Source organism: Mus musculus, chromosome 2, assembly GCF_000001635.26.
Source record: "Mus musculus strain C57BL/6J chromosome 2, GRCm38.p6 C57BL/6J".
In the NCBI taxonomy this organism is placed as follows: Eukaryota; Metazoa; Chordata; class Mammalia; order Rodentia; family Muridae; genus Mus; species Mus musculus.
This window is the reverse complement of record NC_000068.7, coordinates 158,595,155-158,622,477: the sequence shown is the minus strand read 5'-3', so window position 1 is coordinate 158,622,477 and position 27,323 is coordinate 158,595,155. Positions and strand designations below refer to the sequence as shown.

Genomic DNA, 27,323 nt, shown 5'->3' with positions numbered 1-27,323 from the left:
TGAGAACCACTGCCTTACTGAGTTCTTCCACAAAGGCAGAACTTCGAGATTCTGTGCCAACACTGTTTGTGATGGTTTGTATAGGGAGTGGCAGGATTAGAGTATGTGGCTCTGTTGGAGTAGGTGTATCACTGTCGTGTGGGTTATAAGACTCATTCTAGCTGCCTGGAAGTCAGTATTCTGCTAGAAGCCTTCAGATGCAGCTCCTCCTGCACCATGCCTGCTTGGATGCTGCCATGTTCCTACCTTGATGATAATGGAGTGAATCTCTGAACCTGTAAGCCAGCCCCAATTAAATGTTGTCCATATGAGTTGCCTTGATCATGGTGTCTGTTGACAGCAGTAAAACCCTAAGATACCACTGTCCTGGCAGACAGATGTTTTCCTCATTTATATTCATTGTTTGGAGCCACAAGCCAACATGATTTGGTATTTATTGTATGGCAGAGACTTAAGTTTAACAGCTTTTGTGTTTTTCTAAATAGCCCTTCTTCCTAGGGCCAGCCACAGCTCTCTTTTCTAGAGCACATATGCCATCAGGTGCCGTGCTGGCTTTCGAATGTCCCCACTCCACACCTTCCTTTCCTGGTTCTTCTCTGAGAACGGTTTCTCTGCCAGGAGGCTCCCCGCTACCTCACACACATCGACTACATGGTCACACTGGCAGAATTCCTAGTCAGAAGCCGGTACAGGGTATGCACTCCAACTGTGGGAGATGCAGTCAGCCATCTGGGTTGAGAGATGAGCAGTACACTCAAAGGTGACAGACACAGTGTGACATTAGAAGGTGGGTGCCACACCTTATAACCTATCATTCTAAAACCTCCCCTAAAGCTTCTAAACTTCTAGAACCTACAGTCAGAGAGCCCCTCATCTAAAGTCTCCAGAGTGGGGGATTTCCTTTGCTCTGTGGGCCGCTGTTAGATCTCCTAACCCAGCTTCTCCCATGGTGAGCAGCTACTTCTGATAGAAGCTACTTAATGCTGGGGGTTCTCTTAAACCCTCACTTATCACTTGGCCTCGTGAACTTGAGGCCAAACGATCTGGTTCTCATTTTCATCTCTGGGGCCTGTGCCAAGGCCTCTGTAACAAATGACACTGGAGCCTGGGGACATTGTGCTAGGCACGGCTACCAAGCACACTTTGGCTCCTTACTGTCCTGTCGGTGCCTGTGCTGTATCTAACAGCTTTCTGGGACCACAGAAACATTTTGAGGGCATGACAGGCTGGAAGTGCACCGTAACTACCACCACGTCCCTGAAGCTCCAGCTGGTGAAGGTTCAACGATGATAATCCATAACCTCTGCTCCCCTCTGCTGTGTTGCTTCCCGGGGGGACCGAGCTCCAAGTTCCCACGGGAGTATACCTGCCTGTGAGCTGATCTTCATTTCCTGTCCCTTACTTCTCTGCTGTGGCTCAAGTGATCCTGGTACTGGCTAGCTAATGTGCTGCCCAACTCAAAGGCCTCCAGTGTGACCCCTGTGTGCTGTGTCACAGGGAAACCCTAACTGCAGGCAGCCAAGTTCCCACTTCGGCTTTGTTTCTGTGTGCTCTTCAGAACCCTCTGCAGAGATGGCCCGACAGAGATGGACACTTTTCAAGTGCTTGCTTCCCTGCTCCTTGGGAGGCTGCTTGGGTTTCCTGGGACAAAGGAACAAACAAGAGGGCATTTGTTCAGAGAAAAGAAACAAAGTCTTTCCCTTTCTTCCTTGAAAGCTGTTCTTCAGTTCCAGCTTATCAACCTGTTGTAATTCTACCTCTCGGGCTACCTCTCGCCTATCTTGACTCTTCCTCTGCTTCATTTTGAAATAGGATTACTCTAGAGCCCTGCCCTAGGAATTTTTTTTCCACAGACTTTACTGGCTTGACCACATGTCTGTTTTCCTGTGGTTTTACTATTTCAACGTGATGATAATCTTTCAGTAAACGTATGGATCTATCATTTCACTGGCTCGTTTACTATCTGTCCGTTTTTCCTTCCATTCACTCATCTACCTACCCATTTGCTCATTCATCCAACCACTGACACTCATGACAGCACCCACCCACCGTCCATCTGTCCATCTGTCTGTCCATCCATCCATCTGTCCATCCATCCATCCATCCATCCATCCATCCATCCATCCATCCATCCATATATCCACCAGCCCATTGCTTCAGTCTTCCTCACATCAGCGGTCCCAATGATACGTCAGGAAGAGGGGAAACTAGAGGTGGTTATTATCTCTGAACTTATAGGTGGGGTAGGGGAGAAGTCTCTGACGTACTTGTCATTTGACCCTACTTCTTCCAGCCTGGCCCATGTCTCTGAGTAAATATCTCAGGAGAGTGGGGTGCCACTGTGTTAGATTAAAACCTTTGGTTTTTTTTTTCCTTTCTACATATTTTTCCATTAAGTGATTAAAACTCTTGTAAATAACTGTCTTGCCTTAGATTTCCACAAAAGGAACCCCTGAGAGGAAGTCTCCAGTGCACTCTGTTTGTTTAAGAGGTGACCCCAGGCAGTGCAGGGAGAAAACAGGGACAGAGGAAGTCAGAGAAAACTTGTCTGGTGAGCCAGCAGACCCCTCTGGAGCATCCTTGTGGGACAGGGCTCAAAGCCACTCTATCAGAGGGCCAGAGTCAGGAATCACTAACTGGCTCAGTGTTGGGGATAACTCTCTAACTCCAAATTGTATCTCAGCACACCTAGGAAGCCTTCAGGGAGGTAAGCCTGGGTTCAGGGGCTGGGAGGCATCAGAGTTCTAGGTATGCACAGCTTCCTTCAGGTGAACTTGGGTGCATCCAGGAGATGAAGGGGTGGCATTGACAGTTGTAACAGAGACTATATCTGTCTGGTTGACTGCTGTACTCTGGGGATAACTGTAGCTGGTGCTCCGTCATCTGCAAGTGGTTCCCTGGCATCCCTGAAGCAGGAGATGTACAGCCCTAGCAATCCCTTTCCTGTGCCCACCCTCACCGCAGCTTCCCTCCCCAGCCCAGGGGCTGCACCTCTCACCCCTTTTACAGCACCCTCAGTTTCTGCCATGTTTCACCCCATCCCATAGAGCTGGGTCCTCAGCATTGCAGAGTATCTTCTTGGGTGCCTCTGGATGGGAGCTGGTCTCTCTTGTCCCCTTTGAGACCCCACAGCAGTCAGAGGCACCCACAGCATCACTGTGGAGTCCCTTGTTGACTGTCAGAAATGTTCAAGCCAGATCTCCAGAGGGTTTCCTCCTCTCCCAGGCTTTACCTTACACCCAGGGCTGTGAAATACAGCTGGAGGCCAAAGGAAAACACTGGCCTCAGGAGCAACATTAAAGAGGGTGTCAAAAACATGCAAGAAGCAAGTTGCATATTTTTTTAAAATGGATTTCTGTTTGTTTTGTTTTTGTTTGTTTGTTTTGTTTGTTTGTTTGTTTGTTTGTTTTTGGGGTAGAATCTTGCTCTGTAGGCCATGCTAGCCTGGAACCTGAAGTATTCCTGTCTCTGCCTCATACGTGGTAGGATCACAGATGTGTACCACTACTTCTGAGTTTTGAATACTCGGGGGCAGAGGGAGTTGGTGACAGAAATCAGAGCTCAAGTCCTCTCACACCTATGCACTAAGAGTTCTATTGATGGAGCCATCTCTCCAACCATTTTTTTGTTTTGTTTTGTTTGTTTTTTCGAAACAGGGTTTCTCTGTCTAGCCCCTGGCTGTCCTGGAACTCACTCTGTAGACCAGGCTGGCCTTGAACACAGAAATCTACCTGTCTCTGCCTCCCAAGTGCTGGGATTAAAGGCGTGCGCCACCATGCCCTACCCCAACCCTTTTAAAATAGTTTTAAAGTCAAAAGCAATGCAAAATGAACCCTGCCATCCACAATAGTCTGGTGGTTACAAGAGTGAAGTGTGAAGTAAAGACAGAACTAACTATGGTTGTTTGCTTTTGCCTTGGGCTCCAGGAGCGCTTGACTGATGCTGTCCCTCATTCCCAGGTCACATCAAGGTCTTCCTACTTAAATATCAGTGACTGAAACAGATGGGCATAGGCGAGCTTGGAAGGCATTGCTTTCAAAGGGCTGCTGGATGGACAGATGTACGGTGGCTGGTGTCATGGAATGAGTGTCTTTATGTCTGGGTGATGGGTATCCACATGTTGAGTGTAAAATTCTCTTTTTTTGTATTTTAGAAATTGCATAATATTCAACAGGGGAAAATAAAAGAACACTAGGGTGGGGGGGTAGGAGGACTTAAGGCTAGCTCCCTGGGGTCAATCCAGCCTAACTGGAGTGCCTGGATGGCTGTCCAGCCTGCCCCACCCTCAACCCCATTCATTTCCAGGACTAAGCTCCTGTCTCCATCAAAGTCCCTCTCTGAATCTTGTCTCTGACCCCCCTCCCAACAGCAAGGCCTGGTTCCCTTCCACTGCTTAATAGTTCCCCTGTTTGGCTCTCTTCATCCATCTAAGGTCCTTGAGCAAGGGGCACGTCAGTCTCTGAGATGGGACGCATCATAAATAACGAGCTATCCCGTAGTAGAGCATCAACTCAGTCTGGCAAACGTCCACTATTGAAAAGTGATAATGGGGATAACGTCCACAAAGCACTGGAGGATGGGGCGAGGGTAGGAGTCCGGGTGGGGATGGGATGGGGGTGGAGGTGGAGATAGGCTGGGGGAAGAAGCAGTAAGAACTCTGAGGTATGCCCCCCAAACAGTTGCCCAAGTCATAAAGAAGGAAGCCTGCTTTAGGCTCAGCAGCTTGTGCTCTGGCCACTGGGGAGGTGAGATGGGATCACTTGTAGACTCTGCGGCTGACCCTCGTGGTTCCTCAAGGGCACAAGTCTGGAACACCAACATATCCCTGCTGAAGACAGGGGCAGCTTATTGGTGTCAATGACAAATGGAGTCTGATGCACTGTAAGAACGGATGGGAGCCGTGTGTGTGTGTGTGTGTGTGTGTGTGTGTGTGTGTGTGTGTGTGTGTGTGCGCGCGCGCGCGCGCACACAGGAGAGGGGGAGGTGCGGGTGGGGGGCAGGTATTGATACATAGTCTCATCTTCAACTCAATTCAGTCTGAGTTTTCCTAGGGCCCAGACACCTGAGACTAGGACCCAGTAGCTAGGACTTTTGCTTTTTATTCATGCACACTGGAGAGAAGTGAGGAAATGTGGAGCAGGGTCCCATCTGGCCTACATTTATCCCAGGAGCCCAAATCCTAACTTGATCATTAGTGACCCACTCACTAGGGTGTAGCATTCCATTTTGACTCTAGGGTGCTGTCTGCCACCATCAGGATTTGCTCTTGAAGACCTGAGCGCCTGTAAGTTGAACCCAAAGATTGGAGCCAAAACCCACTGGAGGAATGTAAGCAAACCCCGCCGCCCCCGCCCCCCCCCCCCCCGAGCTAGCAGCTACTGTCCATAACCTGCCGATAATCTCATTTGTCCTTCTGACGATAACAAGGGCATAGCTGGCGCAGTGGAACAGAATACCACCCTCTATAGCTTTGTCTCGGGGCTGCAGTATAGGCTCTGGGTCTGAGAGTACTCCTGGTCCACTGAGGAGCAGATACAAGGTGGGAGGATGGACAGCCATGCCGTCCTCTCTGGGTTAGTCATGGAGGACTGGAAACAAAATTCTTTGGTTTGTGCTGGGGTCCAAGCATTCAGCAGTGGTGACGAAGGGAAAGAGAGCGAGGAGGCAGGAAGGGGGACAGGCATCTCAGATGGCCTTCTTAGAGCGGCTTGGCAGCCTTCTTCCTCCTACTCCTGTTCTATGGCTGCAAAATCACAGGGACTCCAGCTCACCTCTGTCGTAGGTGCATCACAGACCCAGCCCCCACACACACTCATTTACCAAGGTTTTTCTGAGACATAGGTACACCTCTTTACCTTCCCTCGCCTCCTTTCTCCCTCTTCTCTCCCTCCTTCCGACCTCCCCCATTGCATAGAATGGCACCTCGATTGGACAGCAGATTCACTCTAAAAGCCCGTGCCTAGATGATGACTCCTCCCACAGTGGGGGCGGGGGTACCCTTGAGCGGCTCAGCCCTTCAGCTCCCGTAGGGAAAGTGTACCCCGATCTTTCCCAGCAGCCCTAGGAAGAAGCCTCTGAAGGCAGCACAGGAAAACAAAAACACCCAAGGCAGTCCCGAGGCGATTCCTCGGATAAACCAGGCAATCACATCCCTAAGTGGCCAGTCCCTTCCCCGGGGCTGTACATGCCCCAGCTGGGGCGTGAGACAGGGTGCTTTCGGGTATTAGATGCCTGCAAGGCAATGGTTTTGGCTCCTGGTCCAGGGGGCTGGGGGGTGACGGGCTGGAAAATCTACAACCCTCTGCTTTTTATCGGTCTCTTCACAGTTTGCAGTCCCACCGGGAATTTATGCTTTTGGTAGTTTGTTTGGCTTTCCCCTCTCCCTGAAATCCACGCCGCCCCCCACTCGGCCCCTCATTGTAAGCTAAGAGTTTGCTCTGTTACCCAACACAGTCCTAGCCCCAATAGTCATTTGTTCAGTAAATTTGCACCCCTCCCGCTTTAGGGTTGGAAGCAGAAAGAACTCACCACATTTGCTATGCATCCTCCGGGGCCCGTTAGCTCTTGCATCCTTACATCCCAGAGCGAACCAACTTATTTCTCCCAGGACCCTTTAACCACAGTTGATCCTTGCCTTCGCGCCCTGTCTCCCTTGTCAAGATCTGATGTCCTCCATCACCTGCCTCCCACTTACCACTGCTCTGGACAGCCGTGAACAGAAGGCCAGAGACGCCTTTGTTTCTTCTTTATTTGCGGATATAATTATTATGCACCGCACTCTAAATTAGAGATAGATTTTTTTCTGATATACATTTCATCTTATTCACCACGAGCACACCACACGCACAGTATACAGTTCCACGACCGGATACATTGCACAAGATGAGTTTGGGTTCCTGAAAACCGGCAGGCAAACGGGGCCCCTGCCGCGGCTTCTCCAGAGTGAAGTCGCCCGCCCGAAATGGATTTCCCGGTCAACCTTTCAGGCCGCAAGGTTGAAATGTCCAGGGCATGGGGAGCGCTCTTGCTGGAAATGGCTGGACGCTGTAGATTCCAAGCACTGAATGGCTGTGAAATGGCCCCACCCCACCCTCAAGGTCAAGTTTCCAAGCCTGCGAACTTTCCCTCCCTTCCCACCCCCGTCGTTGACAGGAGCCAAAATTTGGTGGTGGTGGTGATGGGGTGTTCCAGGAAGGACAGAAAATACCCTTCACTAATACGCTCCGCTCCCTCCCCCCAATCAGGGCGATGTGGAATAGAAAGGACGACAGAAACGCAGACGCAGTGGACCTTGGATGTCTATCCCCTCCCTCCCCCACCCGGTCCCCGAATAATCAGCAACTAGGAACCGGAGGTGTTTAAAGCTCGGCCTCCCTAGCGCGACGGCGCAGGAGGCTGGGAGTGGGGGTGGGGGCGGGAATGACGGGGAGTGGGGGTGGGCGGGGATGGAGCTGGGGGCAGGGTCCCCACCCCCTAGTCCTCTGCGTTGGTTCGGTAGGCCTCGATGAGACCCTCGAGTGAATGCACGAAGCCGGACACGCTGCAGATGCCGCCGATGACGAAGATGGCCACATCGAAGAAGACCTGGTGCCACAGCAGCTTGCGCCAGAGAAGGCGCAAGTGGAAGAGGCTGGGCAGCAGGAAGCAGAGGCCGGCGCCTGTGAGGCTGCCCGTGAGGCCCATGAGCAGCGCGAAGTGTGGCACGTAGATGGCCATGAGCAGCGTGAAGACCACCAGCGCGCAGCGCAGCGTCAGCCCCCAGGACTTAAGGCGACCGTCGCCTCCATAGCAGGCGGGGAAGAAGGCGCGACTGCCTTCCTGGAAGAGAGACTTCTCCAGCACTTCGACGGCCGCGAAGAAGGGCAACGGATAGGACAGCAGCGCCTTGGCCACCAGGAAGAGGTTGACCACGGCGCGGATGGAGCCGGGCAGGTTATCCGTGATGACTTCCTTGGTCTCGTCGGCCCAGGTGAGGTAGGCGACGAGCGCGAAGAGACCCTTGAGCACGCAGGCGGCGATGTGTGTCCAGTTCATCATGCAGTGGAATTCGCTGGGCTGCTGCATGTTGCCTTCGAGAGAGGGCAGGAAGATCTGCGACGTGTAGCTGAACACGATGATGCCAATGGAGATGGGAAACTTCTTGACGTCGATGTAGAACTTCACCTTCTCCCAGGCCCAATCACGCGCGCGAGAGAGACAGTAAGCGATGACCAGGATGTTGATGACGAAGTGGGCCAGCGTACACAGCAGACTGAACTTGGACACGGCCTTGAGATTCTTCAGGAAGGCGCAGGGCAGCAGCACCGCTGTGGCTATGATGGACCAGGACTTCTGCGACACGGGCAGCCCCGGGAAACTGTTGTACATGAGGTTGCCGCTCACCACGACGTACAAGATACACGTCATCACCAGCTCGATGATCTGCGCCACATTGACCACGCGGCCGCCCAGGGTGGGGAATCGAGGAGCGCAGCATGCGTTAGCTATGGCCACATACGAGTCCCGCACGCGCACCACCTCCCCGTCTTCGTTCTCCTCGTACAGGCACGCGATGAGGATCTTGCCGGTGTAGCAGCACACCACTGCGGCGAAGATGATGAGGAACAACCCCAGGTAGCCGCCGTGGAGGATGGCGTAGGGTAGGCCCAGCACGAACATGCCCTGTGGTGCAAAGAGGCAACCAGACCCAGGAGCTCAGCTGATCCTCTTGAAAAGGGACCCTGGGGTATAGCCCAAAACTATCGCTAGGGGGCGCTAGATGGAGACAGACTTGTGCCTAAGCCACAGGACGAGAGAATGGGGGTGAATCCTCGTGAAAGAGGCCCTGACGCAGAATCTGAGTGTTAAGTCAGAAAGAAGCCCGGTGCCTGGGAGGATGGAGGAGGCTGAGGGAAGAGGGGAATGTAGAGATCCTCACAGATGGTTCCTGGGGATACAGCCAGAAGAGGGGATGGACAACAGGGGATAGAAGAAGTGTGGACCCAGAAGGGTGCTTTGCAAAGATCTGGAGAACTGGACACTGGATTTAAGGTGGACTGAAATTAGGTGCTCATTAACGAGAAAAACACGAAGGTCTAAGGGTCAAGCCAGAGGAGTCGAGATCGGGTAGAGAGGAACCGGCTGAAAACGGAAGGAAGCCACAAAGGAAGAAAATACTCAGACGCTTTGGGTAGTAGACACAGGGTCTTGGGGAACGGAGACGAGGTGTAGATATAGGTTTGGAAATAAGAACTACATAGAATAAGACTGGAGTTGGGAAACCCTAAGATGGGTGTTAAATGGGATCTGCAGAGAGGATCAGAATAGAGACCCCTCCAACCCACAAGCCCTACGCTGCAGGAAGCCTAAACCGCAGGTCTCTAGAAACTGAGGAGAGGGGAGGGCCAAAAGCTGCGCAATATGGTTTCTAATTTACATGGGGAAGAAAAGCTAACGAAATATAGGATTTCCAGAGGCCTGCCAAACTCCAGCCTACCGCCCCCGCCTTTCTCCAAGCTACAAAACAGAACCTTGAAAGGCCCAAAGAGAAGCACCCCACAACAGCAAAGGCCTTTCGGACGCCAACCCTGTCCTGTATTCTGCCAAGACTATCTCAGCAGCACCTGGAGTTGGAAGTGCCACGGGATCAGACTCCTTGGTATCCTGCTGAGTTCATGTTCCAGAGAAACTCAGCAGTTGCCTTCCACTCCAAAGAAACCTATGTTTTCTGTTTTAACGATTCAACACTCCAGAGATGCTAGGGAGCCAAGACACAGAGCCCCAGGGTGCCCAGAAACAAGGCCTCTTTCCTCCCAGAAGTTGGAACCCACCAACCCCTGCCAGCCTCCGGGGTCGTTTTGTGAATTCCAAATCCTTCAGCGGAGGAGTGCCATGTTCCTGATGGAAACGGGACTGGGATAGGGGTTGGGATTAGAGGTTATAGGTGGCAGCCTAGGGATTAGAGGTTACAGGTTTGAAGGCCTAGGACCCTTCTCAGGCTCTGGAGCAGCTTGGCCTGCTGTGGAGGAGGCTCTCAGGTTTCTGCGGTGCAGCCGGGATTTCCAGCAAGAGGAGCTAGTCTTCGCAGCTTCGTACTGCGGAGTCCCTCTACCATAGACGTTCCTATGTACCTGTATCTGTATGTGTCCAACAGAGCTGCACCAGCCAAGTGGGTGCTGTCTGCTTGAGTGTGTGTGTGCGTGTGCGTGCGTGTGCGTGCATGTGTGTGTGCTCACGAGTTAAGATTAAGCTAATGCAGAGGCACTTGCTGTGTAAAGGTATTGCTGCTATTGCAGTGTCTTGTGGTATGGTCAAGTGCATTTAGGGTAACCCTGCGAACTATAAATAGATGCACGTCATATGCCTGTTTGTTAGTGAGGAAGGGGACCGTGTCTAGCCCTGTCCGCGTGCACGACTTCTGTATGTGTCACGAGGAGGAGACTCCCTAGCTCAGCTTTCTCCCTGTCCTCCGAAAATGCAGCTGGGACTCCATTCTGGAGCTCAAGGCTAACTCTCCAGATCTTGATTTTCTTTCTTCTTCATTCTTCCCCCACCCCGACTCCCGCCCTTCCCCATGTCTCCAGCTTTTGTAGGGTCTTTGGATTTGTGACCCGCCCCCGCCCCCACCCCAAACCTCAGCCAGGCTGTCCTGTAGCAGGAACAGCAAGAGTGGATCTGAGGAGAACACCGCCTGGGGGCGTAGATCCCTATGGCTAGGAAGGTCAGAGAAGGGGAGATAAATTATCCAGTCCTGGGAGAAGGCGGCATTGAAACCTAGACCTCTGCGGGGTTCGTGTGGGGGCAGAGCCTGGCAAGGACAGCTCAGGTGGGGGGTGATGGCAAGCAGATTTGGGGATCCCGCACTCACCTGAATGGCATTTGTCACGTTCCAGCCCGCTTCCCACGCCGTGATCTTGGGTTTGTCGTGACCCCCGAACTCCCCACCAGCTCCCACGGCCTGGTCCTTGGAGCCAGAGGGTGGCAGAGGAGCGCCGCCGCGCTGATAATGAATGTCTCCCTCGACGGGAGCTTCTGCGCCCTCGTCTCCGCAGGGCTCGCCTTCCGATTTCAGGATGTCCATCTGCAGGCCCTGGCGATGCTCAAAGTCGAGATCGTCGCAGTGCGCGAAGCCCACCGCTTCCTCATCGGTGGCCGCCTGAAACCCCATCCTGGCAAACATGCCGCTCACCTTGGCCTGGGACTTGTTGGACACGGAGGTGGCCACATTGGTCAGCTTGCTGCGGAGCAGGGTGGCCATGGCGGCGGCGGGGCGGGAGAAAAGGACAGAAGGGTCTGGGGACGCGGCGGGCGCGCGTCAAGGCAGCGAGGACTGCTATCTCCGCTGGGTCTCCGCGCGGCGCCCCAGGGCGCTCTGGCTCATGACCCTCGCGCCTGACGTTCGAGGCTGGCCCCGGTCACGACAGTCTGGCTCTTGGTGGGACCGGCCCGAGAGGCGACGAGTGCACTGCAGAGCTGGTGCGGGTGCCGGCTGGGCTGCGGAGGGCGGCGGCGACGGCAGCGTCAGAACAGCTACGCGAGGCTGGCGCGGCGCCCCCACGCGGGCGCAGCCCAATGCGCTCGCACCCCTCGGAGTCAGGCGGTGCGTGGGCGGAGGGCGGCGAGGGGGAGATGCTGTCCAGACCAGGGGGCGTGAGGTGGGGGGTCGGGACCAGGAAAAGGGGGCACCAAAGGTTTCGGAAGCGCGACCGAGGCTGGAGAGGTGCACCCCTGGGAGGTCGGTGGGAAGGAGCGCGCGAAAGGGTGGGGGCCCCCCAAGTGCTGCATTTCTGGAGGAGGTGCTAAGCAGACGTCCTGGCCCGTCCCACCTTGCTGCTGCCACAAGGAGGGAGGAGTTCAGTGTGGGCTGGTTCTCGAAGGTCCCCACCCTCGGAACTATCTTCCAGAGTCCCGGAGCTGTGCGGGGGCCCCGGATCCTCTGGCTAACCGTCCGGATAACCAACAGGACAGACAGGTGAGAGTCTCTAGAGCTAGGCCGGCCGATCGGTCGTCTGTTTGTGTCTCTGCCATCTATCACTTGTTCTGCAAGTCCATCCTGATGACAGAAGTGACTGTCTTGGATTACTTTTGAAGAAAGTCAGCCCTGGGTTGGACCATCTGAGCTGTTTCTGTCGTCCAGGGATGCCGTGGTAGGAGCTGGTGCCTCACCATCAACTGCGCGCAGTGGAAGGGAAAGGCTAGCCTTTGGGCGCTCTCTCTGTCTCTGTCTGTCTCTGTCTGTCTCTGTCTCTGTGTCTCTGTCTCTGTCTCTGTCTCTGTCTCTCTCTCTCTCTCTCTCTCTCTCTCTCTCTCTCTCTCTCTCTCTCTCTCTCTCGGAGGGATTCTGAGGACGCCCCCTCGCCCCCTCGGTAAGCAAATGCTTATCTGAGAAGGTCAGGATAGACGAAAGGCAAGGCGAGCTGACAGCCTTGCGGACCGGAGCTCAGAAACATGGGTACGCTCGGCCAGGCTAGGATCACCGCCCCCGGACTGAGAGAGCTTGGATGTTTCTGTTGAGTGTCATGCGAGTGCGCGCGGGCACGAAGACGAAAGAGATCCAGAGACAAAGACATCGCATTAGATACAGCTGTGGGTTGGCGCTGTGTGAACTCTGAGCGGCAGCTTTGGTAACCGTGCGTATTCCGTGTGTGGTTTGCTGCGCAGCCGAGTTTCATTGCCGAGCTGGCGCTTCTGAAAGGAGTTGCCTTGCGTTCGTGCTGGCGTGAGCCCCTTTGTAGTCTTCATGAGGCATGGGTCAGCTACGGCTGCTTTCTGTGGGTCCCTGTCTACGTCCCCAGCTGGGTTCTCTTTCAAACTCCTAAGCAGCAAACCACGAGATGGGACCCAGCCTAGATGAAGGAGAAGCATTGTTGTCACTGAGCCTAAGAAAGCTGACAGAAATGACAAGGACTCCCGCTCCTTTTCTCCCGTCTGGAGACTCTCTCTCACTGGGAACCCCAGTCTCTACCTCCCCTGCGGTATTTTTTAGATTAGCTCAGGTCAGTGCACAAGTAGGGCGGCCTGAGGGCTTTGACCAGCAAGTAGGAGCTGCCAGGACAAGACGGGCTACCCCTAGTCACCCCCCTTCACCTCAAGCACTCTCACAGTCTCTGGAAGAGGCCTCTATCCCAGGTTGGGGACCTTCGTACAACAGACAGAGTGGTCTTCGTCACTCCGCCACCATCCCTTCCTTCACATGCCCACTGCAAAACCCCCACCTCCTGCTAAACCATGACCAAAATCCTTCTCCCCAGCAGGTCGAAATCTGGCCACCCTCAGGCACTTGACAGAAGCAAAGAGAGTAAATGCAGGCACCTCATCTTCCCAAAAGGCTTTGGACAGAAGAGACTCTTCACCCCAGAACTTCATCCAGACAAGGGTTTCCGTCCCCTTCACTGCCCCCCTTTCCTGGAGGAATTCTTTTGCCCACCTGACATATGTATCAGAGGGACCTAGTACCTTTGTAGTGACCTCTTGTGCCCCTCCACACCTTAAGATGGCCATGGATGCCTTCTTTGACGAGGAGGTCCCAAGTACTTAAGCTTCTCCTTGCTTTGCCGTACAGTGCTTTTGTTACAGGAAGCAGGAAGGGTTTTTTCATCAGTGAGAAATGGGGCCGTTTACGTATCCACTTTTTACCTCCCTAACTGTGCATGGCTATTCTGTTGGAATTACCAGAGCAAGTGTAGCCGCCACCTGTACTTCTTACCCCCAATTCTTGGCTCTGTGAGACCCAGTTCTGAGAGATCACTTGATTTATTCTGTCTTCCATCTTCAAATATCCTGACTGGGCCTCTTTTTATTCCTAATTTTACAGATAGGCAAACCCACAAGGCTGCAATGCAATAAAGTGTCCTGCTCAGTGTCAGCCAGAACCTGAGAGAAAGCCAGGTTAGAACCCAGGAAGTTAGATGCTTCCCTCCCCACCCCCAAGCCCCCACCACCAAGCCCCCACCACCAAGCCCCCACCACCAAGCCCCCACCCCCAAGCCCCCACCACCAAGCCTCCATCCCCGCCCCAGTACTTTCCTCTATGGAAACCTCCACCCCTTCTCTCAGGTTGTTGTTTGTTTTTTGATCCTTCACTGCCCAGGGAGATGAACTCCAAAATCAAATCTCAGTTCCTCTGGTTAAAATGAGCTGTCAGCTGTTGGGGAAGGAGCCCCTTCTCCCGCTGTTTACAGTAAATGCCTTTTCCCAGGCTGGAAGTGGCTGTGGCAAGATCCCAAACAGCAGAATAATCCTGCTTCTGGCTTCGCTGTAACCATATCCCAGCTCTGGGTGTTGGACTCTCTCCCCGATTTCTCTTATCTTCATTTCTTCATCCCTATCTTGTGAGAGCAGCTTCATACAATTATGCAAAGAATCCAAAAGTCTCTTGTATGCAAAACGCTTAATCTGTGTTTTATACCTAACATGTGGCAGCCATGGTATTATTGTTACCATACCCAACTGCTACTTGTAATTGTTGTGTGGGGGACAGATGTATAAACAAGAAGATGTGGCTGGGTCTGAGGGGCTGAGCAAATCGGGTTAGGATACTTTTGGTCTTAGCCCCACCTGTCTCTGTCCTTGCCCCCTTCCAGTGCTAATTTGACTTGGAGATAAGGGAATGATGGTCAGAGAGGACCAAAGACATGACACCTGGGAGGTGGCCTCAGGAGGCCAAAACACTAAGCTAGTTGAAGATGAGTTAGGCTGTGCAGTGGTGAGACCAACTCTATGACCCTTAGTAGAAATATAGCATATACACATACATGCTTTCACACACACACACACACACACACACACACACACAGAGGCTGACAAACCAAGGGGCAGAGACATGGAGAAATGAGGACCAACCTATAGCTTCAAGTACATTGGGAGATTCATACAGATTGACGGAACTATATAGAGACCAAGGACAGCCCAGCACACAGACAATGCAAGATTCGTACTGAGACTGGCCACCGTACAAAGAAACCAGACACAGAAACCTTCTCACAGGCAGACAAACAAGGTCAGACACACATCAACACAAGGATAGAAACGTGCATGGAGAATCATACACCAGTAGCCTCCCAGACATGAGGACAGGAACTCACATGATTCACACTGAGGACAACACTCAGGAGCATCCTTACGTGATCACTGATTGTGAAGAGTGGAGAACAAAGGAGAGGGAGCAGAAAGACAAAAAGAAACAAGAAGAGAACAAGACTGCCAGGCAGAGCCATGAGCCAGCAGAACACGGAAGAGGGAAAGAGGCAAAGATGCCTCAGCTTTTCCCTCTGGCTAAGAAATGGGGAGGGAGGGCTATGGGGAGAAAGCTGGAGCAAAGCTGCCCAGTCTGGAAGTGGGTATCTTCTCCTAGGGTCACCATGGGGTCCTAATGCCTTGTGGGGGAGCTTGGGCTTCCCGGCAGAGTGTAGATGGGGAATCCCAGTACCCCTGGGATTCAGGGACTAGGGATCAGGATTCTGGGGTCCAGATAAGACATATCTGTTTTCCTGATGCATGAACACCAGCAGTCACTGAAGCTTTTCGGTATCCAGGGAGTTAAATGCTTGCCTGGCAGAGATGGAAGCCACTTTGGGGGAAGAGGTAGGGTTAAATAGAACTGGGCTTATCTCCCAGAGCAGGCAGTGACATGGGGGAGGGGGAGGGGGACCCGGAGCCCTTGAATTAATGGCCTGAAAAGCAGTCATCATGAGCGCCATTTCTGGGCTGAATGATCACAGACAGACCCCTTTCCCTGCCCCCATTGTGGCTCAGAGCCTTCCTTTGCCTTTTCCCGCTGAGGAGGACAGGCTCTGATATCCTGGGGTGGAAGCATTCTGAGGTTTTTTTTTTTTTTTTTTTTTTTTTTTTTTTTTTTTTTTAACAGCAGGAAGAAATCATGTGGTCTTGCCCAACAGCAGAACCCAATTTCCTCATGCCTCATGCTATGTCCACAGGCACAAAGGAGGGGGCAGAGAGCCAGACAGGAGGTTTCGGGTGGGCAGTATCCACATGGAACAAAGATCCAAATTCTGCACGCAGTGGGGCAAAGGAGAGGGTAGTTTTCTGGCTCAGGGTAAGTACATTAGTAACTGTAAACACAGAAGGTTTCCTTGCTGAGGGAGTGATGCATCCTCTCCTGGAGGCATCCAGGTAGCCTTGAATGTCCTCCTGGGGACCGTGCCCAAGGACTACTAGATTTCATGATCGCTGGGCTTCTAGGCTCATACTTTCTGTTCTGAGAGCATGGAAAGCAACCAGGGAGCAAGGGACACATGGGCACAGTCCTTGCTCTTGGAAGCCCTTAAAGCCACAGGAAGCTGCACAGAACCTTGGACCCGATTGGTGGGTTAGACTGATGATGTTCTTCTTTGCGAAAATATAGACCTGCGTGTGTGTGTGTGTGTGTGTGTGTGTGTGTGTGTCTGTGTGTGTGTCTGTGTGTGTCTGTGTGTGTCTGTGTGTGTGTGTAGTCTAATGGCCTAGTCTGGCCCTAAATTCTGAGTTCTATAACCCATGTGGCTTCAATACACACACAAATACACACACACACACACACACACACACACACACACACACGAGATGTAAAGGGTTTTTTTGTTTGTTTGTTTGTTTAAACTAGCTTGGGGACCATGCTCAGATCTAGAGAGTTCCTTTTGGAACCTGAGGTCACCAGATACAACACCCAAGAGAGACAGCAGGGCAGAGGTTCTGATCCAGCAGGCCATGTGACAAGGATCCTGGGCTCCAGGAGTTCAAATGCAGTGTGGTCTGCCCTACACTCCTGGGCCTGCTGGGGTAGACTGAGTCCTATCGGGCTTAGGGTGTGCTTGCTGCTACTGAAGTGCTCTCTGGAGATTGTTCCTGGTCTGTGTCTCTTGGTGAGACATATTCAGATACACCAGTGAGTGCCAATAGCTTCATGTTCTTTTGCTATGGTATCCACTGCCCCGTAGGTGGTTTCAAAGCACGGTTTGCAGAAGCAGACATTCGGAGATGACCTTGAGTGGGCAGTGTTACAAATAGGGGGAGGGGAAGCCTGGGAGGGAGTATGGTGGCTGAGGTGGGTGCTAGGTAACTGAGGGTAAAGGAACAGTCCTTGATTCTACTAGAGGCTTCTTTGGTCAGGCTTCACTGGACATAACCCACACTCAAGTTGGGTTTGATGGCACAGGCAACTGGGAGTCGGACTTGGAGGTTAGCCTGAGCTACATAGTGAAATTCTATCTCAAAAATTAAAAAACAAATAAGGCCAGTGTGATGACTCAGCAAGTAAAAATGCATAAAAAAATGTACCCAGTGATCTGTGTTTGATCTCCAGACTCCACAGCAGGAAAGAACTGACTCTCTGGGGTAGTCCTCTGATCTCTCTCATTCTCTCTCTCTCTCTCTCTCTCTCTCTCTCTCTCTCTCTCTCTCTCTGTGTGTGTGTGTGTGTGTGTGTGTGTGTGTGAGCACGCGTGCATGTATACACACACCATATGAACACACATTATTAATAAGTATTATTATAATAAGCCTCATCAATGAGTGAAACAAACACTGGTGAGGCTGTAGCTAACCTAACATCCACAAAGCCCCAGGTTCCACCTCCAGCACTGATAAACTGCAGGGTGTGATAAGACCTGCCCCTGCCAGACCCTGGCAGCTCAGGGACCAAGGGTTCCTTTCAGTCACAACCCTTGTGGACGTCTGATGGGGCCATGGTTCCCTATCTAGATCCAACCTTGGTGAGTCTATGGCCTGAGGATTCAATCTGGAAGCTTCTCTCAGAGGCTTCTTTCAGTTCGGTTGAAAGCTAGAGTTAGTTGAAATATCAAAGGTAACATTTGGAACCGTTGAGATGGCTTTGTGGGTAAGGCACTTTGTGCAAGCCTGATGACCTGAGGTAAATTCCTGGGACCCACAGTGGAAGGAGAGACTCTAGAGTTTTCCTCTTTCCTCTGACCTCCACACATGCACTGTGACATGTGTTCTTTCTCTCTCTCTCTCCCTCTCTCTCTCTCTCTCTCACACACACACACGCACACGCACACGCACACGCACACACACACAAATAATAAGATTATTTTTTAGCCAGCCTGGTCTATAGACAAGTTCCAGGACAGCTGGGGCTACATAGAAAAACGCTGTCTAAAAAGAAAAAAAGAAAAAGAAAAAGAGGGCAGGCATGTGGTACACGCCTTTAATCCTAGCACTTGGGAAGCAGAGGCAGGTGGGTTTCTGTGAGTTCAAGGGCAGCCAGGACTACACAGAGAAACCCTGTCTCAAAAGACCAAAAACAAAGAAAGAAATAATAAAATTAAAATAAAAGATTTTTTTAGATGTATGTTATTTTATGCAGATGGTGCTTTGCCTGGATGTATCTGTGCACCACATACATGCCTACTGCCCACAAAAGTCAGAAGAGGCATCCTATAGACTGGAACTGGAGTTACAGATGGCTGTGAACCACCATGTAGGTGCTGGGAACTGAACCCACATCCTCTGAAAGAACATAAATTGCCCTCGACCAGTAAGCATCTCTCCAGCCCAAGAATAATTTTAGTAGCATTTAATAAACATTCATTCTCCATGAGGTCAAGGCTAAAGGTACAGTTTGGGTTACAGCACCAGAAACAAGTCTCACACCATCACTGAGTGTTAATAAGTTTCATGTCCATTTTACAGACGGAGACATTGCAATATAAGATTAAGTAACTTTGCCAATGCCTCACAGCAAGGTGGTGGAGGATCCAAGATGCAAGCCTAAGACCCGAACAGCCTCCATATTCAGGCCAGTCTGCCGGGAAGAGCATTGGTTTCAGAATTCCAGGAGGGGGCTACAACCTGGTATGACCCCCTCTGGCCAAACACATCAGCTCTTGAGCATTCTACCTTCCTAGGCTGTATGATGCTCAGAGGGGCTTGATCTGGCCTCTGTGCCTGTCTTATGCCCTGGGCTTTCCAAGATCATGTAGCTCTTCCCACAGGATAACTTAGACTCCTGTGCCTGATAAAGGGTCCTGGGATACCTACTGATTCCTAGAATGGCATGTGTGAACTCAGACTGAGACTAACCTAATTTCCTAGTGTATTCTTTTATATCTAGAATATCTAACAGCAGGTTCTAAGTCTCTTGGATGACCCAATCCTGCTTAATTTTCACGGGTCCTAAGATAAAAGAAACGGAGGGGGACTAACCACGGAAGCGCAGGGAGTCTTGGTGGTCACCGGGTGAGCGCAATTTAATTTGTGCCTCGCCCCCATCCATCACGTTGCATTAATTGTGTTATTTTGAATTTGCTGGTTTCATAGCTCTAGATTAAAGTGTTATATTTTATTTGCTTTTCCAGTTGTAAGTTGCTAGAAGGATAAGCCGTCTGTCTGTACCCAGTTGTGCCTATTCCAGTAACATTATAACAAAGATAAACATGTCAACTGTTGGGAAGAGATCGTGGATTCTGCCCCCCTTAAGACTGGCTTGTGTGTTACTCCAGTGTGAAGACCATGCATTTAATTCAGTCTGACCAAGTAGAAAATAAGCTCCGAACACTGGTGCTCCCCACTGCCCGCGCCACCTGGACCGGCCTCCATCCATTCGTCTCCCCCACCGCTGCCTTCGAGGGGAAATATGACAGCGTAATGAACAGTTGTACGACGTGCTATAAAAAGGCAATTAAGGGAACTATCAGACTGGGACAAGCCAGCGTGACCCGGTTAATAGCTCTGAGCTCTGAGTGGGGCCGAGGGGAGGACGGGCTGAAGGAGGGGGAGGGGACTTGCTGTTTACAGTGAGGGGCTGAAGTTAGTCTAGCAACTATCAGCTAACAAAGGGCCCTTGGCTGCCCTCATGGCCGCTGGGTCCAGGGACAACTCTAGGGTCATGTTAGTTGAGAGTAAAGCTCTGCTCACAACCCTGCGCTGGTGGCCTTGACCTGGGCAAATGACCCCTAGTCTCTTGGCTACAGTTTCCTGTTTTGTTAAAAGGGATGATGCCGGGAACTGTGTTCCAGAAGTGGGGGAAAGGATACATTTTTATTTGCGTTCCTCTGTGTGTGTGTGTGTGTGTGTGTGTGTGTGTGTGTGTGTGTGTGTGTGTGTGTGTGTGTTTGTGTATGTGTATGCATACATCATATACAGCATAAACAGCATACATCATATGTCATATACATATATATCATATATACCATGTACACATGCAATACACATACACGCACATATATATGTGTATATATGGGGATTTCTTAGAATCACTTGCAGGCTATGGTTCAATTAATCCAACAATGGCAAGTTACAAACAGAAGGTTCAAGAATCCAGAAGTTTCTCAGTCTGTGGGGCTGATGTCTCAGCTGGTCTTCAGCAGATGCTGGGATTCTGAAGAAGTAGGCTCTAATGCAGTGGTTCTCAACCTTCTTGATGCTGCAACCTTTAATATATTTCTTCATGTTATGGTGACCCTCCACCATAAATTACTTCACTGCTACTTCATAACTTATTTTGCTACTGCTATAAATTGTAATGTAAATATCTGATATGCAGGATATCTAATATGTAACCCCCAGAAGGGTCACTACCCACAGGTTGAGAATGGCTCTAATGTCAGTGAGGGAAGGAATGGACTTGCTAGCAAGGCAGAGCAAACAAAGAGCAAAAGCTGCCTTCTTCCATGTACCTTCCATGTAGGTTTCCAGCAGAAGGTGTGGCCCAGGATAAAGGTGTGTCTTCCTGCCTCAAGGTCAAAGGTGTGCACCTTCTTGCCTCAAAGGTCTGAACTAGAAGTGGATTTACCTGCTTCACACAAAGCAAAAGTAATTTCTCACAGGCGTGCCCTCCATTTCTGGATCATATTTTATTCCAGATGTAGTCAAGTTGACAACCAAGAAGAACCATCACAAGGTCTGCCCAGGAAGCCATCTCCCAGCCAGGATGGGAAGGTTTTCATTGTGGAATGTCAGTGCAGGAATTGGCCCTTAGCATCCAAAGGAACTTAGGTGGAGGCTCTATGTGATGTCCCAGCAGGGAGCTCCAGTTGAATACAATCTTGGGTTGTGGTGAGTGCTAGAGGGTAGTCTGGCCCTTCACCCTTCATGCAATGCAAACTCTCTGGGCAGATCTATAGTCAGCCTTGGGCCATTTGTTTCCCTTTTAGGATCCCTTGAGTCACCTCCTCCATTCCCCAGGCTCTGCTGCCTTCCTATTTTTTGTTTGTCATCCACATGACCTGCAGGACGGGATCAGAGACACTCATGCTCGCCCTAGTGCTTGCTTCTCTTGGCTTCACAGTGCGGGTGGGAGGAGTGATGGGTTTTCATACTACACAGGGTAGGAAGTCACCACTTGGCACATGGTAAAGGCCCAATGGGTACCAGTTATTGTTTAGATCACAACATGGCTCTGGGTTTGTATTTAGTACGCAACTCATGCTGACCATAGAGTGAGTGAATATTTGGTAACTGTTGTCTGAAGTGTTGGAGGAAATCTCACCTGGGTCTTGTTGTCTATCAGACCTCTGAGCCCATTATCCATCAGTCCCATAGGGAGATGATCCTGTCTAGCGGTTAGAGAAGTGTGCCATCCATAGAGTGGTCCCTATACATCCCCACCTGCATCCGCATCCTGTGCCTGAATTTCTCAGAGCTCAGGGAGCATTCAGCTCTCCCACCACGGGTGTTTATCTTAAAATAGGAAACCAGTATGCTCAGGGTCTGCAGAGACCCCATTCCCCCGCCCCTGCCCCCGCCCCCATCCCCCACTCCTGCCCCCTCCAGTGCTGCTGCAGATGGAAGCAACTGACAGCCAGCCCAGTGACAAAGGAGCAATCAACAGTCATTAGGGCTCATTTAAGGACAGCTCAAGGATGTCTTGAAAATCCCAGCATGCTCCTCACTCCAGATGAAGAGGGTCTGAGTCCCTGGGCTCTTTCTCTTCAGCACCTACCACAGAGGAGGGCTGTGCCAGGCAAGTGGCCCAGGACTTTATTCCTCAGGCCTGTGTGCTGGCATCCCTTACCTCTGAAGGTACAATGGCACTGAGAGCCAAGTGTGGGTCTCACCACTGAGCCACCCTCACATCAGAAGCAAAATTGATCCGAGTCACCAGAGCAGAGCAGAGGCCAAATGTAATCTCCTATGTGGCCAGGAGACTCATCTGACACACACAGAACCTCGGTTTCTGCTCCTGTTCACTGGGCATAACTAGACCTTCCCCTCATAGTGGCCAAGAGGATTGAAGGAAGGAAATACAGTGCTTACATGCAATATGAACATGCATACCTATTCCATGGGATCACTGCTCATCCTCAGGTCTCTACTTAAGAGGCCACCTCCAGCTTGCATGTAGGTTCTTTTCAAGTCTCAAGTTTCAAGCATGTATTCTACTCCTAAGTACTTTGACACCCTCTGTGTTTCCCTGGAATGTTGCACACATATATGATTCTGGGCCCGAATCCAGGTGCTTAGTATGAATTGTGTCAAAGAGGAGGCTCTTCACAGACCTGTGGGGAAACCACTGTGCTGACAGCCCAGCAAGGGCTAAATGGGATGATGATGTCACTGGAAGCAGAGTTCCCATTACCCTGGACTTGGGGAGGTGGGAATGAGTCCTTAAGTCACCCAGCTTTGTATATTAGCAAGACTGGCCTTCTTCTTCTCACCCTTGCTCAGATGTTTTCCTCTTTGGACATTCTATGCTTGTCCAGGGAGTCCTGCTGGACCATCCAGCTCACAGTGGTCTGTAGAAATGGAACCTGCCTTTCTCCAGCCATAGACTGGCTCTCAGGGGATGCATATGGGCATAGTCTGTGTTCTTGTCCCAGCATTTATCATAGATAGTTCTCATTTTTCCCATCTGGTGTGTTGAGTGTCTCTTGTGTATCACCTGGTTATAACCTCAGCTCCAGTCACTAACTCCAGTCCAAAGGACCATTCTTGGAAGCAGCAAGGTTCCAGGGCACTGCAGGGAAGGCAGAGGCTTCAGGAGAGCTGGGACCAGGGCCCTTCTCTGCTTTTTCTCAGACTGCAAGGCTCTCAGACCAGAGTTAGATGCTTGGCTCCAGCTGGCCAAACTCCTTAAAACAAAGAGACAGTCCTACCCCAGGGGAGTCACCTTTGAGAGGAGAGGTTCAGGCGCAGCTAGCATTGAGTTTAAAGATGCCTTTTGAAGACAACCAGTAAGAACTCACCCCAGCACTGCACACCAGTGTTCACAGTGTTACAGTGTCCAGGCATGACCCTGGCAGGACTTCTGGGAGTCTCTTGACAAGATATCAGGTCTGCCATTGCTTCCCCAGGTGGGTACGGGTAGAGTGCAGCAAAGCAGGAGCAGGGATTTCACTTTTGCCACCCAGCCTTCGGCGTGTTTACCCCTTTTCTCTTCTTTTCACTCTCCTTCTCAGGATGGCCTCTGACCTCCCCATGGAGGCTTTTCTTGATGTCTTTATCTCTATCAGCCACCACCAGCTCTGCCCCTCGGCCACCATGGGAGCACATGCAGGGACCACAGGCAACACACAACAGAGATGTGTAGGATAGGAAAATGACTTTGAAAATCCCCGAGGCTCCTCGGGATCCATCTTAATGTTTCTGGTCTAAGATCAATAGGTGAGGAGACCTCCACGCCTATAATTAGCTCGAATCCTCGAGGAGAGGGACCGGAAGGAGATATTCACTCAGCATCCCCAGTCAGCAGGCAAGGGACATAAGCTCTTATTATGGCTTTTCCCAGAACAGAAGTTCCTATGTTTCCTCTTTTCCTAAATCCCCTTTTATCTCATATGACTCAGAAATGCATGTGCCTACCTGTTCACGGTATGAAATGCATGTGATGAACTCTAACTCCTGTTTCCTCCACGGCAGACTTGAACTGCATGTGGCTATTCCTGGGGAGGTGATCTTAGCCTGTGAACACAGTGTGAGCCACACAGGCAGATGTGTCATTGACCCCTCCATCTGCTTATTTATTTGCTTGTTTGCTTATATTTGTTTTGGGTTTTTTTTTGCTTTTTTCTAGATTAAAACAATTTTCTAATATTTTGTTTTATGTGCATACATGTGTGTGCATGGGTGCACACATGCCATGGCACAGGTGCAGAGGTCAGAGGACAAACTTGTGGGGATCACTTCCATCTCTTCACCAAAGATCAAACTCAAGTGGTGTCAGGTTTGGTAGCAAATGCTTTTATCTGTTGAGCTATCTTTGCAGACTCTTAATGACTTTATTGGCATATATTGATTATACATAATGATGCGATTCATATAATGTACTTGATCTGCTTGCTCTCTACTGTTACTCTCTCTTGTCCTCTTCCCACTGATACTGGCCCCCTTTGACACTGATACATTATTAAATTTTGGTTTTGTAACCTGAAGAGTATCGTTATGATTTCTTGTAGGGGTGTGGGTGAGAAGAACTTACTACTGGCTCGCTGCCATTCCAGAAAAACCTCCCTTTGCCCAGCTGCTGTAGCTCCTCATGGAGGGGTGAAGCCTTATGCTAAATGATGGGAAGTTGATGGACTAATATTAGGCTGGTTCTTTCATTTACATATTTTCTATGCAAAGCACAGAGCTTTCTCCACCCTTTGTGCCTGTTGGTTTTTAAAACTTGCTTCTGGAGTTCTTTAATTAAAACTGTAGACGTTGGGGTGGGGGTGATCCTGGAGAGAGCTCAGAGGTTAGAGCAGTTGCTGGTCTTGCAGAGGACCTGGGTTTGGTTCTCAGCACTGAAGAGTCCATAACAGTATCCTCTTCTGGTCTCTGCGAACACCAGGCATGCATATAATGCACATATACACATATAGGCAAAACATGCATACACACAAAATCAAAATAATAAATATTTCAACACAAAAATTTTGAAAATGAAGAAATTATTCAGCATTTTTAAGGAGCTGAGAATGAACAGTGGTCTTTATTTATTCCCTTCCCTTTCTAGTTGTAAACGTTGTACTCTGTAACTCCCAAATAAACTTTTCCTTCCTTTTGTCTCCTCCCACCCCCAGTCTCTTTCTTCATTCTCTAATGCTCTGCCTTGAACCAGTTCCTGTGATGGTGCTGGGCTATAAAAATAAATTTACCCACCTTCTGTGATGGCTTGAATATGCTCGGCCCAGGAAGTGGCACTATTAGAAGATATGGCCTTGTTGGAGTAGGTGTATCACTGTACAAGTGGGCTTTAAGACTCTCATCTGCCTAGAAGTCAGTCTTCTACTAGCAGCCTTCAGATGAAGATGTAGAACTCTCAGCTCCTCCTGCACCATGCCTACCTGGATGCTGCCATGCTTCTGCCTTGAAGATAATGGACTGAACCTCTGAACCTGTAAGCCAGCCCCAATTAAATGTTATTCTTTATAAGACTTGACTGAGTCATGATGTCTGTTCACAGCAGTAAAACTCTAAGACACTCTCTTTCCTTGGAGAAAATGGAGCAGACGTAGCAGCCCCCAGTGAGCCATGACTGAGGGTAGGGAAGCCTTAGCTGACTTTCATATCAGTGCCTTAAGTGTCCTATGTCACCAATGTGACTGGAGTTCCTCTTTTCTTCCCTTCCTGAGCCTAAATGTCAGGGGGAACCAACTCTTCCCCATTCAGAAGCAGTAATGGTCCAGCTAGAACTCTAACAGGGGGTGGGGCTAGGTTTTTTATTTATTTATTTATTTTAGGGTACTGGAAATTTAGAGTTTAATGTGCAGACAGTGGGATGGGATGGTGGGAGCATAATGACAAAATGGCTTCTGTCCAGGTAGCAAAACCTCTCTTCCCAACCCCCAAAGTCCACCTGTGGGGACCTTGGGGCACTGTACAGCATGGGATAAGTTCATCACAAGACATTTTTATCTCTCCTTCCTTTCTGTTTTTGACAGTCTCATGGAGCATAGGCAGTATTAGCTGGCCTCAAACCCCTGACCTTCCTCTACCTCCCAAGGACTAAGTTTTATAAAAAGCAAATTCATTATCAGAATTTAAGTGGGTCTCTGGGGAATCAACCAAAAAAAGAAAAAAAAAGTCCATTGTCTTCCTTTGTTCTAGTGTGGGCAAGAATGCTTGTGCATAGGCGTGTGTGTTCCACACTGTGCACATGAAGGTCGGAGGACAATGTTCAGGTGCCAGTTGACTCTCTCCTTCTGCTACGTGGATCCTGGGAGGGAACTACATCATCACACTTGTCCAGTAAGCACTTCTATCTACTGAGCTGTTTCTCCTGCCCTCTGTTATGTTCTTTTGTTCATTTGTTTGTTTGTTTGGTTGTTTTGTATTGTTTTAGTTTGTTGAGACAGGGTTTCTCTGTATAGCCCTGGCTGTCCTGGAATTCACTCTGTTGTCTAGGCTGGCCTTGAACTCAGAAATCTACCTGCCTCTGCCTCCCAAGAGCTGGGATTAAATGCGTGCACCACCACTGCCTGGCCTGTTATGTTCCTAATACGCAGAACAGAAAAACGATCTGCAGACAAGCTTGCTGGCTGGGGAGAGATGCAAAGAACAGTGTGAGAAAGTCCCATGGGCCTGAAATTGTGTGGATAAAGACTCTTAATTTCTTATGATGGCTATTTCCTTTGTTGGGAGTGTAAGACACATTCAGTCCTTTAATGATACTTAGAAGAAGGCAGCACCTGCCCTCAAGACACACAGACACTACTTATTAACTGAAGCCAATCAGTGTCCCAGAAGCCACACAAGGTGGATATGCTTGTCACCCACACGGTGCCGACGAGGAGGCTGAGGCACAGAGCCTGAGTAGCATAAGCGGTCTCTCTGTTTCCAGAGTGTGTTACTGTCCCTAGAGACTGGCCCACCTCTCTGGGTCTCAGCATTTCTTATCAGTGTAATAGCTCTCATACGACATCAAAGGACTGATTTCAGGATTTAAAGTGACAGTGTTTATCGAGTATCTTGCCCAGTGACTGCTATTAATATGATCTGAGGTTATTATCAGCAATACTGCCATTTTCAGGCTGCCGAGAAGGGGGTCACTTCGGGGCAGAGCCCTGGAAAGACCGTTTCTCGGCCAGGAGGTGAGGAAGCAGAGGATGAAGGAGAGCTCATTGTTTTAATAAACTCACACTCGGTCTCAGTCTCCGTTTCTTCGTCTCCTCAGAGCTGGTCCTCTGCTGGCATGCTACACTCCCTCTGGGCAGGGAAGTCTGCTCTGCTCCCGTTCCCATTACACACTCCGCTGAGCATGGGAGAAGAGGAGCCAGCCGCCAGCCGGCAGTAATTAATTGCCTATTTGGACTCCTGCTGTGGCCTGGGAGGGAGGATGCTGGACAGCTCCTTCCTGGCCCCGCCCATTGACTCTGGGAGCAAGGGTCCTGGCTCACCTCCCCACAACCATCTACTCTGAATGCACACGCGCCCGGACTGGGAGGGACCTGGGCAACATCGGGGCC

The 27,323-nt window shown here is 50.5% G+C and overlaps 1 protein-coding gene and 1 long non-coding RNA gene across 4 annotated transcripts; one reads left to right on the top strand and one right to left on the bottom strand.

Annotated features, from left to right (window-relative positions):
• Positions 1-6,730: 6,730 nt before the first annotated feature.
• Slc32a1 (solute carrier family 32 (GABA vesicular transporter), member 1) lies at positions 6,731-15,218 on the bottom strand. 2 transcript variants are annotated; one of them, XM_030249493.1, is made up of 3 exons: positions 15,063-15,218; positions 10,847-12,824; positions 6,731-8,661 (listed from the first exon to the last, which is right to left on the bottom strand). In XM_030249493.1, exons 2-3 carry the CDS (start codon positions 11,234-11,236, stop codon positions 7,474-7,476), a joined length of 1,578 nt encoding a protein of 525 aa, XP_030105353.1. In that variant the 5' UTR covers positions 11,237-12,824; positions 15,063-15,218; the 3' UTR covers positions 6,731-7,473. The 2 variants fall into 2 exon arrangements, with proteins under 2 accessions (XP_030105353.1, NP_033534.2); NM_009508.2 differs by lacking the exon at positions 15,063-15,218 and having other exon boundaries at positions 10,847-11,720.
• On the top strand, positions 11,755-27,006 carry Gm14204 (predicted gene 14204). Of its 2 annotated transcripts, none has more exons than NR_040359.1 (3): positions 11,755-11,950; positions 24,939-25,255; positions 25,966-27,006. It is a non-coding gene; the product is annotated as a predicted gene 14204 (long non-coding RNA). The 2 variants fall into 2 exon arrangements; NR_040358.1 differs by lacking the exons at positions 24,939-25,255; positions 25,966-27,006 and adding exons at positions 18,302-18,472; positions 19,293-24,305.
• Positions 27,007-27,323: the final 317 nt, after the last annotated feature.

What these genes read in the sequence shown, in the direction of transcription:
- Slc32a1 (XM_030249493.1), bottom strand. Translation starts at nt 11,236, where the DNA reads ATGGCCACCCTGCTCCGCAGCAAGCTGACCAATGTGGCCACCTCCGTG. An exon ending in ACGTGACAAATGCCATTCAG is followed by an intron (nt 8,662 to 10,846) that starts GTGAGTGCGGGA and finishes TTTGCACCACAG; the next exon opens with GGCATGTTCGTGCTGGGCCT.